Source organism: Tupaia chinensis, unplaced genomic scaffold (assembly GCF_000334495.1).
Source record: "Tupaia chinensis unplaced genomic scaffold, TupChi_1.0 Scaffold000659_1, whole genome shotgun sequence".
Taxonomy (NCBI): domain Eukaryota; kingdom Metazoa; phylum Chordata; class Mammalia; order Scandentia; family Tupaiidae; genus Tupaia; species Tupaia belangeri.
Window position 1 is genome coordinate 1,074,995 of NW_006160181.1, and position 17,062 is coordinate 1,092,056.

Genomic DNA, 17,062 nt, shown 5'->3' on the forward strand with positions numbered 1-17,062 from the left:
GCCACTGAGATTTCTGGGGCCTATAGAATGACCTGTCTGAAATTTTGCTTCTTCATTCGATTCTCCACCCAAGGCTCCTGATTTCAGTTGAGTTCCTAGTGGTTGTGACAAACATCCCAAAGGGCATGGGGAAGATTTGGAATTGGGCAACTGTTCTCCAGCAGCTGAGAAAAAGAGCTAATCCTAATGGAAAAGACAGCCTTGCTCATCCCTCCCCTTGGGAACCAGAGCCATTTTGGTTGGGTCCAGATTCTAGTCGATCTTCTAGCCTCTCAGGAGAATTTGGTTTAAGTTCAAATGGGCTGAAGAGAGGAGGAAACCAGGGCTCCATCTGTGTGTCAGTGTGATAGGAAAAAGATACCATCTTAAACCTGGACAAAGACAAAAGTGATGGTTGATTTTACTTTTAATCTCATGCCAAAGTCTATATGAACAAAAGTAGGTCCTTGCTTCTTGTCATCATCTGACACTTTTGCGAAAAAGTGGTTGGCAAAGAAAGTCTGATTAGCAATTCATAACAGATGTATCTGCTGCATAGAGTACTATGATTATATAGCCTGGTTGAGATGTTAAATCCAAAAGCGCTATGGTTTTGAATCACCCTGATAAAAGATGAGAGTTCTATGTAGCTTCAAATCTTACCTGAGACTATATTCTCAAATATTCCTCAAATTGGTTTTAAAAAATATTTTTAAAAGGTTTTTGTCACAGAGTGAATGCAGAGAGAGACAATGAGAGGGAAAGTGAGAAATCACCCTCCAGGGAGGATGGTCACACCTCAATCCGTTCTCCACTCTTCTCCTGGAGTTCTGGTAACACATGCACACACGTCCAGTGTGATTTTTGAAGCTGCCAGGTTTGGGACTCGAACTGTGGTTGGCCATGTGGGAGTCCAGCGCCTTAACCATCCCTGTCACCTGCTAACTCCTTAGTTGTTATTGTTGCTGCTATTGTTTTTAAAATCTTCCTTGCCAGGTATTTAATTAATGAATTAAAACAAAAATTATGTTTGTTTATAAGTTTGTTTTTCTGCATGAGACATGGATGTAGTTTATCTCATTTATTTCTTATAGCAATCTATGAGAGAGGTCATTACTATTTCCAGTTTGCTATGATGAGACTCAGAGAAGTTAAGAAACTTGGCTAGTCTGGCAAGTGGCAGAGCTAGGATTAGGTCCCCACTGTCTCCATAAATGTAAGTGAAGGATTTCCCAGAGTTCTCTGAGCCACTCTAGCAAATTAATTTAACCCAAGGATGAGAACCCCCAATTTGTAGCCAGCTGGTCAGAAGTATAGGTGACGACCAGCTACTTGTGACTAATATCCAATGTGGGAAACAGTCTTGTGGTGGGATGGAGCCCTCAACTTATGGGATTGGACACTATCTCCAGGCACATAATACCAGGGTTGAACTGAATTGGAGGAAACCCAAGTTGTGTGTACGGCAGAACTGCTCAATTGTGGTTGGGGAGAAATCCCCATGCACATTTCAGAGACCAGACGTAAGTGCTCTGTGTTGCCCTGTGCGTTTAAGAGTAGGCAAAACACTTCTGTTTTCTCCTGTATTTTTCTAAAGTTAGAGACATGGGAGGTGTGTGGATTACACTCTGTTCACTTGAGGGACTGGTTGCCGTGAACTCTAAGTTGTTGTGGTTGCTGCCAGTCTGTGAGTAACAAACTTGCTTTGTGGTGTGAGTGTTCTGTCTCGCCAGACTCATGCAAATATTAGAGTAACTGCTGTATAGTGAGCCTGTTTCAAAACCGGTGCAGTGAGCAGGGTTGTCTAACCAAGCCATGGCTTCTTGGCAAAGTGGGAAGGGTGATAACCCCAGTGGGGTTATTAGCATATACCTGAAGGCAAAGGGACCAAATATAGAGCTGGACTAATCATTGGGGAAGAAAGAGTGACGGATAAATGCAACTGATCTGGCAGCATAGATTAAGGTGAAGAACCAGAGTGACTCCATTTTTACGGGGCGACTCCGTTTTGTTAAACCCTCCTTAATGAGAATCGGCGCCATTTCAAGGAGGTGAGCTGATCACATAGGAGAAGGTCCTAAGACCATCACCCCACCAGGGCTGACCAATGAGAAAAACAAAAGAAATATCAGAGACCTAAAGTAACTTTCTTGCCCAACTTAACAGTCTGACGACCAATCAATAAAAGACAGCTATGCTTCTTGTAATCTACAGCCAATGTGGGGCTGCCTGAGTGCATTCCTCAGCACCCCTCAACAAACCCCCCCCTTCATCCCGCCAACAGCCATAAAAAACCCAGCCCAACTAACACTGGGGCTCTCAACTCTGATCCACTGTGTCAGTGACGATCGAGAGTCCTGGCTCGAGCCTGAATAAAGCAACCCTTGTCGCTTGTGTGCTTACATTGGAATTGGCTCCTTGGTGGTCCTTTGGGAATTTCATGACCGGGCACAACAAAGGCAGAAAGCAAGGAATGGGAGGTAGAGGAATGTGGTTACCACATCCCTGGTTGCTGGGCACCTGCATGATTGCCCACTCCTGGGTCTGGGTTGCTCAGGAAGTGGGTCTTTAGACCTGAAGGGACCTGGGAGAGAACTGGTGCATGCAAAGTGCCACATACAGGACAAAAGCCAGGGAAGTTTCATGTAGCCTGGTAGGTGTATGTGTTTGATAAAGGGATGTTGCATGCCTGATGTAACAGGCTAACTTGCAGTTAGAAATGGGGTCAAGGTCTCTAGATCCCTTGGAGACTAGTGACCATATAGTATTATCAAGATTAAAAGGGAAAAGAGGAGAACTCAGGTTTTCTGGAGTTCTTGGAGTCTACATTATAATATTTCCTCCCCATAGGGAGGAAATTATACTGGTGACATTGGGAGGTTTTGGTGTCAAATGCGGTGACCCGTGATGGTTATCTCTGTGAGGTGGATCCTGTGGGCCATTTGGGTGCTGCTCAGTGTGGTTCCCACCACCAAGTGCATTAGAAGCCATTGGCATTTCTGCTGCCTGTGGCACAAAACATCACAATCCCTCATAGCAATAGGTCACACCCACTCTTACATTCCTTCTGTGCTCCCACGCCCCACTGGGTTATTCAACAAAAACAGTACTGCTTACTAAGTGGAGAATAGATGTCACTTTGTTACTTCAGGATTTGCTTCAGACAAGAGTATTACAATCAACGCTGTTACAAAGGCTGGTCTAAAAGGCCTCTGGGACTTGGAGACAGACAATACAAAGATTCCGCCTTTGGCCACTGTGGTACCAGTTATCGTCACTGTCACTGAACAGTGGCAACCCACACTAGAGACTGGTGAACGGTCTTCGGCTTGGGTAATGCCGTCCCCCGGCTCCCGGTGGGCTAAGGGTCAGGACCAATGGGCATTCACACGGAACCGCGATTAGTGTGCTCTCAGTGCTCCTTCAGGGGGCCTCAGTTCCCCTGCACTTTGCCACTGGTGGTGGGGCTTAACATTCAAGTCCCCACAAAAGTGTCAGTCATCCATTGCCTTGATGACATCCTGATGGCAGGACCCACTAAAGAGCAGGTGGAGGTGGCACTGCCCTTAGTCATGGGTGCGCAGATGAGGGCTGACTGGGCCACCAACTCTGAGGAAGTCCAGAGCTCAGGACAACAGGGACAGTTCTGGGGATCACTTGGGCAGGAAGCCAAGAGGTTATCCAGACACGGTCAAGTTAGTGTCTGACCTTGGCGGTGCCCTCTAACAAAGAAGCAGCCCAACAGCTAGTAGGCTTCTTTGGGCACTGGAGACAGCATGTACTCACCCTGGGGGCTTTTTGGCCCCCTCAGTCAAGAAGCCCTGAACAGTCATTGATTTCGAATGGGGCTCTTTGCAGCAGTACACTTGGAAGGAAGCCTTCGGATAGGCTGTGTGGCCCAGGGCTTGCCCTCAGGGCCTTTACAGCCTAACACAATGGAATCGCAGATGGCCAAAGCCTCTGTGTATATGGATTGGAGTCTTTGGCAACTGAAAACTACAACTGGGGTGCGCTGATCTCTTGGCAGAACAGGGTGGCATTTGCTTATGGCCAATACCTCCTAAATCCCGGGCAAACACCTTGCGTGTTACAGAGAAACGATGTGAAAGATTCAGTGGCAGGCCCAACAGTTGCTTGCAAACAGGGACCACCTGTAAGGTCTTTCTTTGACTTCTTTTTTGACTTGACTGTGATCTTGGAAAGGGTCGGTGCTCCAAGCAGGCCTGCTGTGGGTGTGGTCCTCCTGGGTCTTGTGAAAGGTGGGCTCTGACTTACAGACATTGCACCGAGACTGTGTCAGTCGAGAGGCTACATGGATCTGAGAGAGAAACCTGTGACTCTCGATCGAGGGAGGCTGGAGAGTATATGAAATGAACTAGATTTGCTAAGAGGGATATCTTAGTCAGAGGAAGGACTACAGGACAGGTCCTCATGGCCTCAATGGACTCATCAATCCCAGTCACTCTGGGGGGTAACACTTAGAGCGGAAGGCTTTTGGGGTCCCTCAGCTGCAGTGTGACATGAGACACGTGCAGGTGAGACTCCATCCACCCTGGGCAGTTTTCCTCAGCCATGGGGGACTGACTTGTTTCACTGACTCTCACGCGAGTGTTCTGCCTTCCTGGACTCATGTACATGGTACACCAGGGCATGGTGAGCCTGCCTCACAGGTACTGGTTACCCTGGTCTAACTTCCTAGCTCTTTGTAACTGCCAAGTTCAGGGAGAGGGATGGAAAAATGAAGGCATGGAGGTATTATTCTCTCCCTTCCTGAAAACCCTGAGATCGGTTTTAAAATCGATCCTCTGCTCCAGCAACTAGCCCTCTTCCTGCCTCCTTAGCCCATGTTTCTCCACAGACATAAGAGGTCTTTAAGTTGACCTTATGTTTGCCAAAACTGAGGAGCTGATAAACTACTTTGTTAAAACGAGAGGAAGTATTACCTCTATTTCCCTGGTGCTTTTACTTCTGTTCTTTCCTAGCCAGGGAGCAGGTCTCCTCCCCAGATGGCAGACTCAGTGAGCGCAGGGACTGTGTCTGTCTTGTTTGTGGCTACTTTCCCCTTTGTGTGCCTGGACTAGGAGAAAACAAAGAGCCAGATAATGTTTGCTGGGTGAAAGAACCCGGGCCCTGCTCTCTCCTGTGATTACTCAGAGGCGAGAGCAGGTCTGAGGCTGCAGCAGTAAGCTCTCTCCACAGCTGGTGGGATGGAATTCTGTTAGACCCAGAGCCTTGCATCCTTTAAAGCCACTTCACCCTCTGTTCCTCCCACCTTGCATACCTGCGAGTATACTCTTAGACATGATAGCTTTAGAGAAGTAGTCTCTGTGAGAGAAGGACACTGATATTTATTGAGTCTTTACTCAGAGTTAGCCTCTGAGCTAACTTCAAGTGTAAATCTGAACTTGGTAGGCTGCCATCCTAGCCCATCTGGTCATCCTGTCCGACCTTAACCTTCCAGTGTGTCCCTCCTTACCATGCGGTGTGCCTAAAGAATCCTTTTGGTTTCCATAAGTACTTTCTTTTAACCAAGTTCTCCTGATCCCTTGCCAACAGCCCATCCAGGTTCTAGTATCTACCAGTATCTGTTATACACTATTGAGTCCTTTAGCTTCTGCTGGTGAGTGAGGACACTGTACTTGTTCAGTAGGGCATACTGCGCTTGTCTTTCATTGCTTAGCTTATTTCACTTAATGCTATATCCTCTAGATCTATCCACTTTGTGTTGAATGAACACACTGTTGTTATAGCTGAGTAGTATTCCCTTGTGTATAAATGTGACATTTTCTTTATTCATTAGTTGTTGTGCACTTAGGTTGATTCCATGTCTTAGCTATTGTAAATAATGCTGTGATAAACATGGATGTACAAATATCTCTCTGACAGATCTGCTTCTTGTCTTTTGGGTATATACCCAGTAGTGGGATTACTGTGCCAAAGCTAGCTCTATTTTAACAGTTTTTAAGGAACCTCTGTATGGCTTTTCACGGCAGCTATACTAATGTACATTTCCGCAACAGTTCACAGGGGTTCTCCTTTCTCTGCAGCCTCACCAGCACTTCCTATTCTTTTTTTTTTTTTTTTTTTTAAATCACCGTCATTCTTACTGTGGTTAAGTGATACCTCTCTGTGGTCTTAATTTGTATTTCCTTTATGATTAGCGATGTTGAATTTTTAAAAAATATGCTTCTTAACCATTCGTATGTCTCCCTTTGTGAATTATCTGTTCACGTAGATCGCTCATTTTAAAATTGGGTTATTAAATTTTTTGCAGGTGAGCTGTTTGAGTACATTATATATTCTGGTTATTAATCCCGTGTCAGAAGTGTAGTTTGCAAATATTTTCCTCCTACCTATTGGTTGTCTTTTCATTGTGTAGATCTTTTCCTTTATCATGCACTTTTTTTTTAAGAGAAATTTTTGCTATAGGGTGAGTGTGCTTGCCGGAGAGACAGAGAGACAAGAAAGTCTGTGCAATGTGTAGAACCCAGGAGCAGGATTTCTTTGTGCCCACTTATGGGATGGAAGAGGAGGGGGTGGGGGAGTATCCAGCTGCAGTCAGTTAGCTGCCTTGGCATTTTTTTTTTAAAGAAGAAAAACAACAACAATAACAAAACTGTTCTTATTTTAGGAAAAAAAAAATGAGAATAGCACTGATTCCTAGGGTAGACAAACTTGGGTTTGGCACTAAGAAAAGTGACTTAACTTCTCTAACTAATTTCCCCATATCTGAAAAATAGACTTCCTACTAGCACCTAATCCACAAGGCAACTTTGAGAATTACCGGAGGGTCTTTGTAAAGTGGTGTCCGGCATGTTGAGAGTGCCCAATACATCCGTATTAAAAAAAAAAAAAAATAGGCTTTGGCAGTAGTTGTTACCTTAGCAACATGCCCGCCCCAAAAGTCTCTAGGTGTGCTTTCACTTTAACCTGCAACTGTCCTGGCTGCTTGGGAACTCTCTTAAAACAAAACAAAACAAAACAAAACTCTGTGGAGTCAGCAGGTGATATTTGGTTAAGGCACTGGACTCCCACATGGCTAATCACGGTTCGAGTCCCAGACCTGGCAGCTTGAAAATAACGAGAGGTGCATGTGCATGAGGAGAAGGAATTGTGGCATGGCCATCCCCTGTGGGTGATTTCTTACTTTCCCTCTTACTGTCTCGTTCTGTCTCTCTCCAGCCAGTGCATGGACCCTATGGTTAAAAACTTAAAACGAAAACAAAAACTCTGCTTTGCTATCTCCTGTATTAGTCCACGTTCTAATTCTTCATAAATGTGAGACAAAGAACTGTGTTTGCTGCTGCTTCTGTATTGGGTGTTGGGCCTAGGCATCCCAAACTTCTGCATCATATTTTGGTGTTTCTGCCAAGTTCAACTCTATGGAGGGGTAAGTAAAAGTGAATGCTCTATTCTTTGTTTTCTCGGACTCTCTCATCCCTAGAAATTACTCTATCAAAAACAAACACTGAGCATCTGTCAGCAGATGAGTGTGGCTGCCTGTCTTACAGTCTCAGATGACAAGCTTGCTAAGGGGTATTCAGCGCATTCCTCATTGCTACTAAAGGCGATGAGAATGTCGGCTGTCTAGTGACTTGGTTTCTTTTTCTGAAAACCTCACATTCATGTGGGAAGGCAAATGTTCTTGGGGCAACTGAAGATGCATGCCAGGGCTACTCTCTGATGCATCCTGAAAGCCTTAGAAATCTGAGGCCAAGCCCAACTGTCAGAGCAGCTTCCTCTGTTTCCTTCCTTCAGGGTTTTCCCTCATCTGCTGGCAAGGGAGTGTTTCTCCTCAAGATATTCTTTGTCCCTGTGACTGATGACCTAGAGTGACTCATGCCTGGAAAGTTGCCATGGCATGTTGAAGAGAGTCGAGCCACTCTTCCCCTCCCTCCCCTTTATTCTATGGGCTACAGCTCTAAGACCTAAAAACACTTTTAGGTGGCTCCTTCCTTATTAAGAGGACGGCTTAACATACCTGAACTTTAGTGAGAGCCTTTGCTAAGGCTCTCACTAAAGCCTTGAGATTTAAATCTCAAAACTGGTTCTATACCTATGTAGCTAGCCTTTTAGTTTATTGTATTCATAAAAATGAAGGCTGGAAACAAATAGAAGTTCTATCAGACTAAAACATTGCCAAATGGGGGCCAGAAGCTGACTTGGGGGACCTTAATGCTGGTAACCTTAACCCTATTGATCACTGGGACCCTGCTTCTTCTCCTCCACTTCAGATAAACCCCTACTTTTCTTCTAGATAAAACCTGAGGAAATTCCAGACCCTAACTTCTCTTCTTTTCCCACAGGTCTTCAGAACGCTTTTCCCCACCTGCTTATTGCAAGATTTTCCTTCCAATGTTTCTAAACAACTCCTATGAAACACTAGCTGTTTTCAGCTTTGGGAGGAGCCCTGTATAATGTGAAATTTCATGGCAGGGCAGGACTCCTCTCACTCCTGGACCTTTTTGCCAATGGACCCCCTCAACTCTGTTCCAGTCAGGCCTGCCCAATGGCATCACGATGACTTGGCAGAGGGATTTCTTTTTAAGGTCTTTCTCCATGTTAGGGAATGACTTAATCCTCTTGGTCTCTATAAAGGCATGCGTAGGCAGATTGATTATTCCTTGCTGTCTGTCCTACTGACCCTACAGGCTTCTCTCTGGTCCCTACAGGACATCTGTGTTAGGAGCATATGGCAGGATGCACTTTTTCAAAGACTTGATCACATACAAATAGGATATTACTTAGACCCCTTTCCTGTTACTCATGTCATGCCACCTCGCCTCTTTAAGACCAGAAGTACTGAGAATTTCTCAAAAGGTCCCCTCTCTTCGTCCTGGATGTAAGCTGACCTTCCTTCCCAGCTGGCCCCCATGCTGTCAAATAGATTCTTTACTTGGATCTTTGGAGCTTATCTATTCCACCTTGAGGCATATCACTTGGCTATGCCTAACACGCTTTAAAGACTTAGCTTGTCTTTTCTTTGAACTAGATCCTGCTGCTGCCCTGCACATATGGCTCATGTCAGAATGCTAATCAATCCTAGGTTCAGGGGAGTCCCACCACTCTCAGAACTCTAAACCTAGTGTGCATGGTCTGGATGATTTATTTTGCTGGTTCTCGGGGAGAGAGAGAAATCAAGCAGGGAACAGGGGACAACGGCCCTGGTGCAGGTGAGCCTGGATAATTCTACCAACAGCCCCCTGGACTCTGGAATTATTTGCCATGATGTAATTCACAGAGGGACCCAGCCCAGGTGGGAGGGATGCCGCTCAGACTCCCGTTGAGAAAACACATTCCCGATATTTTACAGAGGATTTGGAGGAAACCTCTTTGGAGTCCTCTTTCTTGTCTCTAGATGGGGAATTGCCCATCAGCTGCCAGCACCGCTTTGCAGTGCATCTTGAAACATTGGGGCTCCTCTGACCCTCAGTCTCTAAAGAAAATGCACCTCATTTTCTTTTGCACCCAAACTTGGCCTTAATACCAACTAGCAGAAGGAAAAAAACCTTGGCCCTCAGAGGGAAATATTAACTATAATACTATTCGAGTAATTGAATCTCTTTATAAATGCCTGTGGAAAGGAAGGTAATTCCATACGTACAATGTTTTTATGCGTTCAGAGATACAGGTACCCATTGCTCCATCTTAACTCATGCTTCTCCTCCACTGACTCAGAGCCTGCTGGGCTCCCCAGCCTCATCTGAGACAAGACCTAAGAACTCCCAGCCTTCCAGCAGAACTCCTCAGAGTCTGCTCCACCTCTTCTTCCTTTATACCTGATTCTGCCTGTTTGTCCAGGGACCCTAGAGATGACTCCCCCTGTATGAGTCCTCAGTTGAGCCTGGAGAAGGAAGATTCAGTCCTATGTAAGTTCATAAACCCTTTTATTTTTCTCTTAGTGAGCTTAAACAGATGAAAACTGACTTGGATAATTGTTTTTCTGACAATTCTGATAAATATATAGCTGATTTTCAACATATTTCTTTGGCTTTTAAAGAGATACTAAACAAGAGCAATTCAAGATCTGCAACTACAGGATTAAAATGTGGAGATTTCTCAGCTCTGCAGATCCTCTCTTCTTGCTAAAAATATTCAAGGTTAGGACCAGTAGTTGGCATAATGGCTATGTTGCTAGACTCCCACGTAGTCGACCATGGTTCAAGTCCCAGACCTGCTGGCTTAAACTCATGCCAGGCGTGTGTGTATGTGTGCCCAAGATCCTGAGAGGAGAATGGAGGAGAAGGGATTGCAGCGCGGCCACCCCCTTGGGGGGTGATTTCTCACTATCTGTCTCCTTGGTGAGTGCACGTGCCGTATAGCAAAAACTTCTTACAAAATATTCAAGGTTATTTAAAACCTTTTTGTTTTTAGAGCTTTTGCTGTAGGGTACATATTCTCACTAGAGAAAGAGACAAAGACAGTGAGAGGGAAAGTGAGAAAGTACCCCCTTAGGGGGAATGGCCATGTTGCAATCCCTTCTCCTCCATTCTCCTTCCAGGATCTTGGGCATGTGTGCCCAAGTGCCCAGCATGAGTTTCAAGCCACCAGGTCCAAGACTCAAACTGTGATCAGCTATGTGGGAGTCCAGCTTTTCTATGTAGGGCCAGCAGGTGATGGTTAAGGCACTGGACTCCCACATGACTGACCACAGTTCAAGTCCTGACTGGGAGGCTTGCTTTCTCACTTTCTCTCTCTCTAGTGAGTGCATATGTCCTATAGCAAATTTAAAAAGTTAAAGAAATAACTCTTTAAAAACAAAAACAAAAGGGGGACACTGTAAGAAAAGAAATTAAGGAGGAAAATAGAGAGGCAGGACATTTATGGGACATAGAAATGAGTTATTTTCTGTTAACAATAATGCTTTATGTATCCTCAACTGGAGTGGTGTGAAGTATATTCATGTTGGGTAAATTCAACTTACAAGCAAAGTGATATATAGTGATCAAATGTATAAAGTAAAATAAAAATAAATAAAAAACCAAAAAAACCAAAACCAACTCTGTTTGCTTTCTTTCTTATTTATTTAATTTTATTTATTCACTCATTTATTTATTTTAATTTGACTAGAGAGAGACACACATACACAGAGAGAAGGAAAATGAGGAAGTAAGCCACCAGGTCCAGGACTCAAACCATGGTCAGTCATGTGGGAGTGTCCAGCGCCTCAACCACCACGCCATCTGCTGGTCCCTCTGATTGCTTTCTAGCAGAGCCAGAGTTGAGAAGTAAACATCTAAGGGCAAATCTCTACAACTTCTTTAAAAGAGGTAAAAAAAAAAAAGGTATAAAGAACTTTTAAAGAGATTATGAGATCTTTTTTTCTATGCGTATATGCATATACACACACACACACATATATATATATATGCACACATGTCATATGTTATATGTTATGTGTCTACATGGTAAAAGACCTTGATTTGGCTTATAAATGAGCGCACTCATATCAATTAATTTAAATGTTTTTTAAGTTCATGTGATATGAATAAATTTTTGACATATAAGCTAGCTTCAAATATGATAAAAGGAAAAGTTAATAAATGAAGATTTTCATGGTTTCCAACATACATTTTTGTCTAAGGGTTTTTTGATCAGGCTACAACTTATTTGTCTTAATTTGGTTAGTTTAATAAAACAGCAGGTATTTATATATTGTATGTTGAATGGTAGATGATGGATATCTGACTAACAGAGAAAATGGATTAATTAATAGCTTTTTCTAATATCTTGGTTTTCACAGGTAATCAAGGCAAAACATTTAAAAAGTTTTTTTTTAAACTTTTAAAAAGAATTATTTATTTAATTTATTATTATTATTAAATTTTCTATTATTATTATTAAATTTTCACATGTACTCGCCAAAGAGAAAGAGAGAGAGAGAGAGAGAGAGAGAGAGCAAGCAAGCCACCAGGTCCTGGACTCAAACTGCAGTCGGCCAAGTGGGACCACCATGACATCTGGTGGCCTATAAAAAAAGGGTTGTAAATGCTTACAAATGGGGTATATTATATATAAGAAAGATTTTCAGATAAGCTAAGACCTTAAAGTTGTGTTTAACTGAAATGATAAACACTCATAAAATGTCTAAGTCATCTTTAAATAAGTGAACATACTTTAAGTAATATAAAGTTTAAGTATTTCTACTGTTGGTCTTTTAAATTTTACAAAAATGAAAGATATTGGGTTTATTAATAAGATTGCTCTGTTCTACACTGAAAATTTGTTGAACAGTTTTGTTGTTCACATGTTTCTAAGCTACTGGTATGTGCTAAAAGCTAAGGTTGCTAAGAGCTAGAAGTTTTGATTAACACACATAGTCTTACAAGATTACAGGTTTAAGGGTCCCCTCCAAAAGTGCCATATTCCCCAGGGGAAAGATAAACATGGGGATTTACTAAAATCTCTTCAGAGGCCCTGTCATTGGAGGTTCTCATTAGAAAAATTTCTTTAACACTTTTGTTTACCAAGTAGTAAAAGGTCAATTTAGATTGGCCAGCCACCCCCACGTGGGAAAGACATTCAGGCAGCCCTAAAATGATGGTCCCAGGACTAACTTTAGTTAGGCCTCAGTATTGAAAACAGGAGGTAAAGGATTCCTGTCCAAGGCCCTGACAGGGCAAGGATCAGAACACAGGGTAAAACGGATTAAGGCCAGAGGTCCTGGTTGTCCTCTCCCATCTTGCCTTTCAACACTTCCTCTGTTTTCCATTAAACTTCCTCCACTTGGGACTTTTCCCTTGGCTACAGTCTCAGGAGCTAGGACAAGTTTAGCACCCAGACCTTACTTATGGCTTGGCCTCAGTACAAGTTAGAGGATCAGGAGGTTTAGCCATAAAAATAAAAGCTGAATCTATGACTGTAATCTCCAGCTAAAGCTCTTCTATAACTGACAAGACAGATCCTTTGTAAAACTTAACCAACTGGTTGTACTCAGCTGTTCCTTATGGAAGACAAACAAAACCCACTGGAGCATGAGTCTTCTTAATGCAAAATCTCCCTCATAGATTAGAGCAGATTTAGAAAAATTCTCAGATGACTCGGGAGAGTGCTGTAACACATTGACAATTTACCTTAACCTTTAATGTAACTTTAACTTAAAGAGCATCTAAGTCACTCAGGGTAATCCTGAAGGGTAGGAACTTAAGTTTCACCTGAGGGCAGAAGCTGGAAAGTTCAGATCAGATTCTCTGCTTTGGGAAAATGCTGGATGCTTCTAATGTGGAAAGTCTGAGCATTGGAAAGGATAATGCTCACGACTGACATCCTCATGTTCCCCACTGGGGCCTTGTCCTCAACGTGGAGGAGCCGGCCACTAGAGACAGGAATGCTCTAAAGGGAGCCTTGGGCCTTTGAATCCATGATGACCTCTGAAATTGAGGACTGATGGAGCTTGAGGCCCCAGGGGCTCCTCTTGGTCATCTGGAAATCTCACTAGTCAAACCTCGGGTAACCCTTGAAGTGACAAATAAAAACATGTTATTTAAGATAAAAATTTTTGTCTAAATCATAGGTTAAAGGTTATTTCCAAAGTAAATTTATGAAAAGAGAAAAACAAAAATAGTAGTAAACAGGAGAGACATAGAAACTTGTAACTATAAAGATGTATTTTGATATAAAAGGTTGTAAAGAAAGGTTTTAATATAGATGGAAATTTGTGTGGTTAAGTTTTTATCTTGAGGTAAAATGGCTAAATTATCTGAATATGAAAGAGAGGGAAAAAGGGACAAAAACCGAAGCTCTAACGGTGTTCTTAACAATTTGAGTTATGTTAAAAGAGACTAAAAAAGAGTTACAAGGATTAATAAAATTAAAGTTTTTGTTGATAAACGTTCTAAAACTGATTATACTGTTGTAATGATGTCAGTCACATGTCTGGTAGTTATCTTTAAATACTATATACAGGACTAGCAGTTAGTGTAATGGCTATGTCACTGGACTCCCATGTAGTCAACTGTGGTTCAAGTCCTGGACCTGGCGACTTAAAACTCATGCCTGGCGTGTGTGGGTGTGCGTGCCCAAGATCGCAAGAGGAGAATGGAGGAGAAGAGATTGCGGTGTGGCCATCCCCCCCTGGGGGGTGATTTCTCACTTTCTGTCTCTCTGTCTCTGTCTGGCGAGCGGCTGCGCCCTATAGCAAAAACCTCTAAAAAAATTGCTATATACAGTAAAAACAACTCAACTTCTCTGTTATAATTTCTTTCAGTTTCGTCATTCACAGCTTCAAGATTGCTTCTCTTGGAAAAGGCTCTAACAAGTACCTAAACACAGGTTTCTGACAGCTAAAGGAAAAATGGCGATGCTATAAGACTCTCCTCAAAAAGGCCGCAAAAGTCTAAAATCTAGGATCTACCTCATAGAACACTAAAAACGGGCTTTTAACTCTCCTATCACCACTAGCCACTAGTGGGCCCACTTCTAATGACCATCCTAGTTATTAATATTGGACCCTCTTTGTTTTGAGATCTTGCTAAGCTTGTTACCAACCAAATACGATCTACCTTTGTGTTGCAACAATGTCAGTCTTTCTTCTCCAGATGCAGCCACCAGTTTTCGGTGATTTATAATGACTTCCCAGGGATCTCTGTGTAATCTTGGGGCTGAACTGACAGAGCAAGGACTGACACTCTGACTTCCCTCTCTTCCACCCAATTTCAGCTGGAAGTAGCGACAGAAATGAGATCTTCTGGTCCATTTTCCCTGAGTGAATTTAGTCTCAAATCCTTGAGGAGGAAATGTGGTAGGTTGCCAGACAAGAATTAGCAGGCAGCCCTAAGATAATAGCAGAAGGACATTTGCCACGTCAGTCACAGCTTATCAGGAGCTTCAACTAGACCCTCTGTGAGAACACCCTCTTCCCACCTGGCTCCTGGCACCAAGAGAGGAAGTTAACTCACTGGGATGCTAGATCAACATTCTAATTGTCACTGGAGGAATAAACTAAGGAGGGCAGGTCATCCAAGTATGGAGACTCATATCTTCAAAGTCCATACTGGGCATGCATGCTTAAATATCCATTGAGCTCAAGCCCAGATGGAGTGCTTTGACCCAGGGCTGAGGGTCTGTGTGTGGGTGAGTGGGGTAGGGCCTTTGTGTCAGGTGAACAGGAGAGTGACATTCAGTTGGGGTGAGTGCAATCTGAGCTTCTCCAATTGCAGCTTAAGCCACAGGTTTGAAGCTTCTTGAGCAACAGAATGCTGCCCAGCAATTGCCTCAGAGAAATCATATTTCTTCACCCAAGGTCAAAGGTGAAACCTGGGCTGCCTTATAAAGACTTCCTTGGCTCACTGCCTTGACAGTGCTGGCTTCTTGCTTGTTCCATACACGTGTGCATTGAGAGGTAAGTGCTCTTTCCTTGGATGGTTTCTCAAATGGTAATTGCAAGTGGTCACTTTGCAGTCACAGGGTGTTGAAAGCTACAACCCTCTGCAGACCCTCCTTGCATTTTTTGATCCAAGTAGACCAGCCTTTTCTGTGCTAGGTAACTCAAGCCTTAGGACTTAGAGATGGCTAAGCAGCAGTGGGAGAGAGTAAGGGTTGTGTGGTAGAAGTATGAGTGTTTGGGGAAGGCTGACAGTCTGGCCAATCACAGAACTCTTTGTGGGTGAGCTTAGGTGAGAAGTATCTTCTGAGTTACCCTCTCTGATAGATGAGGTGGTGTAAAACTTCATGGGCAATTGGGTCTGATTCTTTTAGATTTTTAGACAGTATTACAAATCCTTCTCTTTCCCATTCAACCACAAATGACAAATTCATCCTGGATCAAATGCAGAGCAGAGGGAGCACAAAGCAGATTTGGAGATTGTGCTTTCTCTACACCTTGATACAGAGAGGGAGAGTGGACGTTGGAAGGTGGGGGAGGGAACTGCTACTAGACATCTCTTATCTCCTTGAAGATTAACGTGAGGCTGGGAAGATGAGCAAGATGGAAGATCACATGGAGGGAATCATCAATATCTTCCACCAGTACTCAGTTCGAGTGGGGGATTTTGATACCCTCTCCAAGGGAGAGCTGAAGAGGCTGATAACAAAGGAACTTCCAAACACCCTCAAGGTAGTTGATACCCCTCACATCGCACCCCCAGCCCCTTGCACTGAGGGGGAGTGGCGAGGCCTGAAGGAGGATGGTGGAATAAAGACTGGGGTAGGGTGGGCCCTGGTTCGAGCTCCCAAGGATGCTCTCCTTCTGCTGTGGGTTAGGACCTCTGCTTCCTCTCGTGGTAAGTCACTGTATTATCTTCAGGTCTCCCATAGTTTCCTCATACGTAAATGAGAGAAGCAGGGGAAGGAGTGCTAAATTGAGTATAGGGAAACTTCCAGGTCAAGTCTTGTATGTTTCCATGATGGCTTAAGGTGGTTGCATCCTGTTTTGTCACACTGGATTCTCCAATACAATACTGACTGATGAGTTAATGTTCCTGGACCTCCCTAAGCCAGACTCTGAGAGATGAGGCCTGGGAAAGGGGTGGAAGGGTCTCATGTTGATATTCTGAACTCAAAGACTCTGCTATCTCTTTCTCCTAGAACACCAAAGATAAAGCTGCCATTGATAAATTATTCCAAGATCTGGATGCTGATAAAGATGGACAGCTCTCTTTTGATGAGTTCATGGTACTAGTGATTTCTGCGCTGAAAACTGTCCATAAAGAAATCCACCAGCCATAAGAAGCTGAGGGCCTTTCCCAGCAGTATCCCCAAGATGGCCTTTCTTTTCTCTCACCAAAGCCCAGCCTTGTCTGAGGGCAGGGGGAATTAATAAATGTGCTTATAAAAAGTTCTTAACAGTGTTGTGCATTTCTTTCATGTCCATGCCCATGGTCCTGAAACTTGATCACGCCTCATTCATTCACCAAGTATCTATTGATCGTCTACTATGTATTTGTTCATTCAATAAATGTTCATGCAGAACATATGACAGCCAGAGACAAAACCAACAAAGTTGTTTTCCTCTTGGAGCTTACACACTATGGGGGAGGGGATAAAAATAAATGAATAAGCAAACAAATAAAAATGCAACATATGCCACACTGGTAGGTGATTGTAAGTGAGGGAAGCAGGAGGGTTGGGGTGAAAGGGGAAAGAG

General features: G+C 43.5%; 1 protein-coding gene across 1 annotated transcript; it reads left to right on the forward strand.

Moving 5' to 3' along the window:
- Positions 1–15,177: 15,177 nt before the first annotated feature.
- On the forward strand, positions 15,178–16,756 carry LOC102470076 (protein S100-A12). Its single transcript, XM_006159837.3, has 3 exons — positions 15,178–15,319; positions 15,876–16,033; positions 16,504–16,756. Exons 2-3 carry the CDS (start codon positions 15,896–15,898, stop codon positions 16,642–16,644), a joined length of 279 nt encoding a protein of 92 aa, XP_006159899.1. The 5' UTR covers positions 15,178–15,319; positions 15,876–15,895; the 3' UTR covers positions 16,645–16,756.
- The last annotated feature ends 306 nt before the right edge of the window (positions 16,757–17,062 follow it).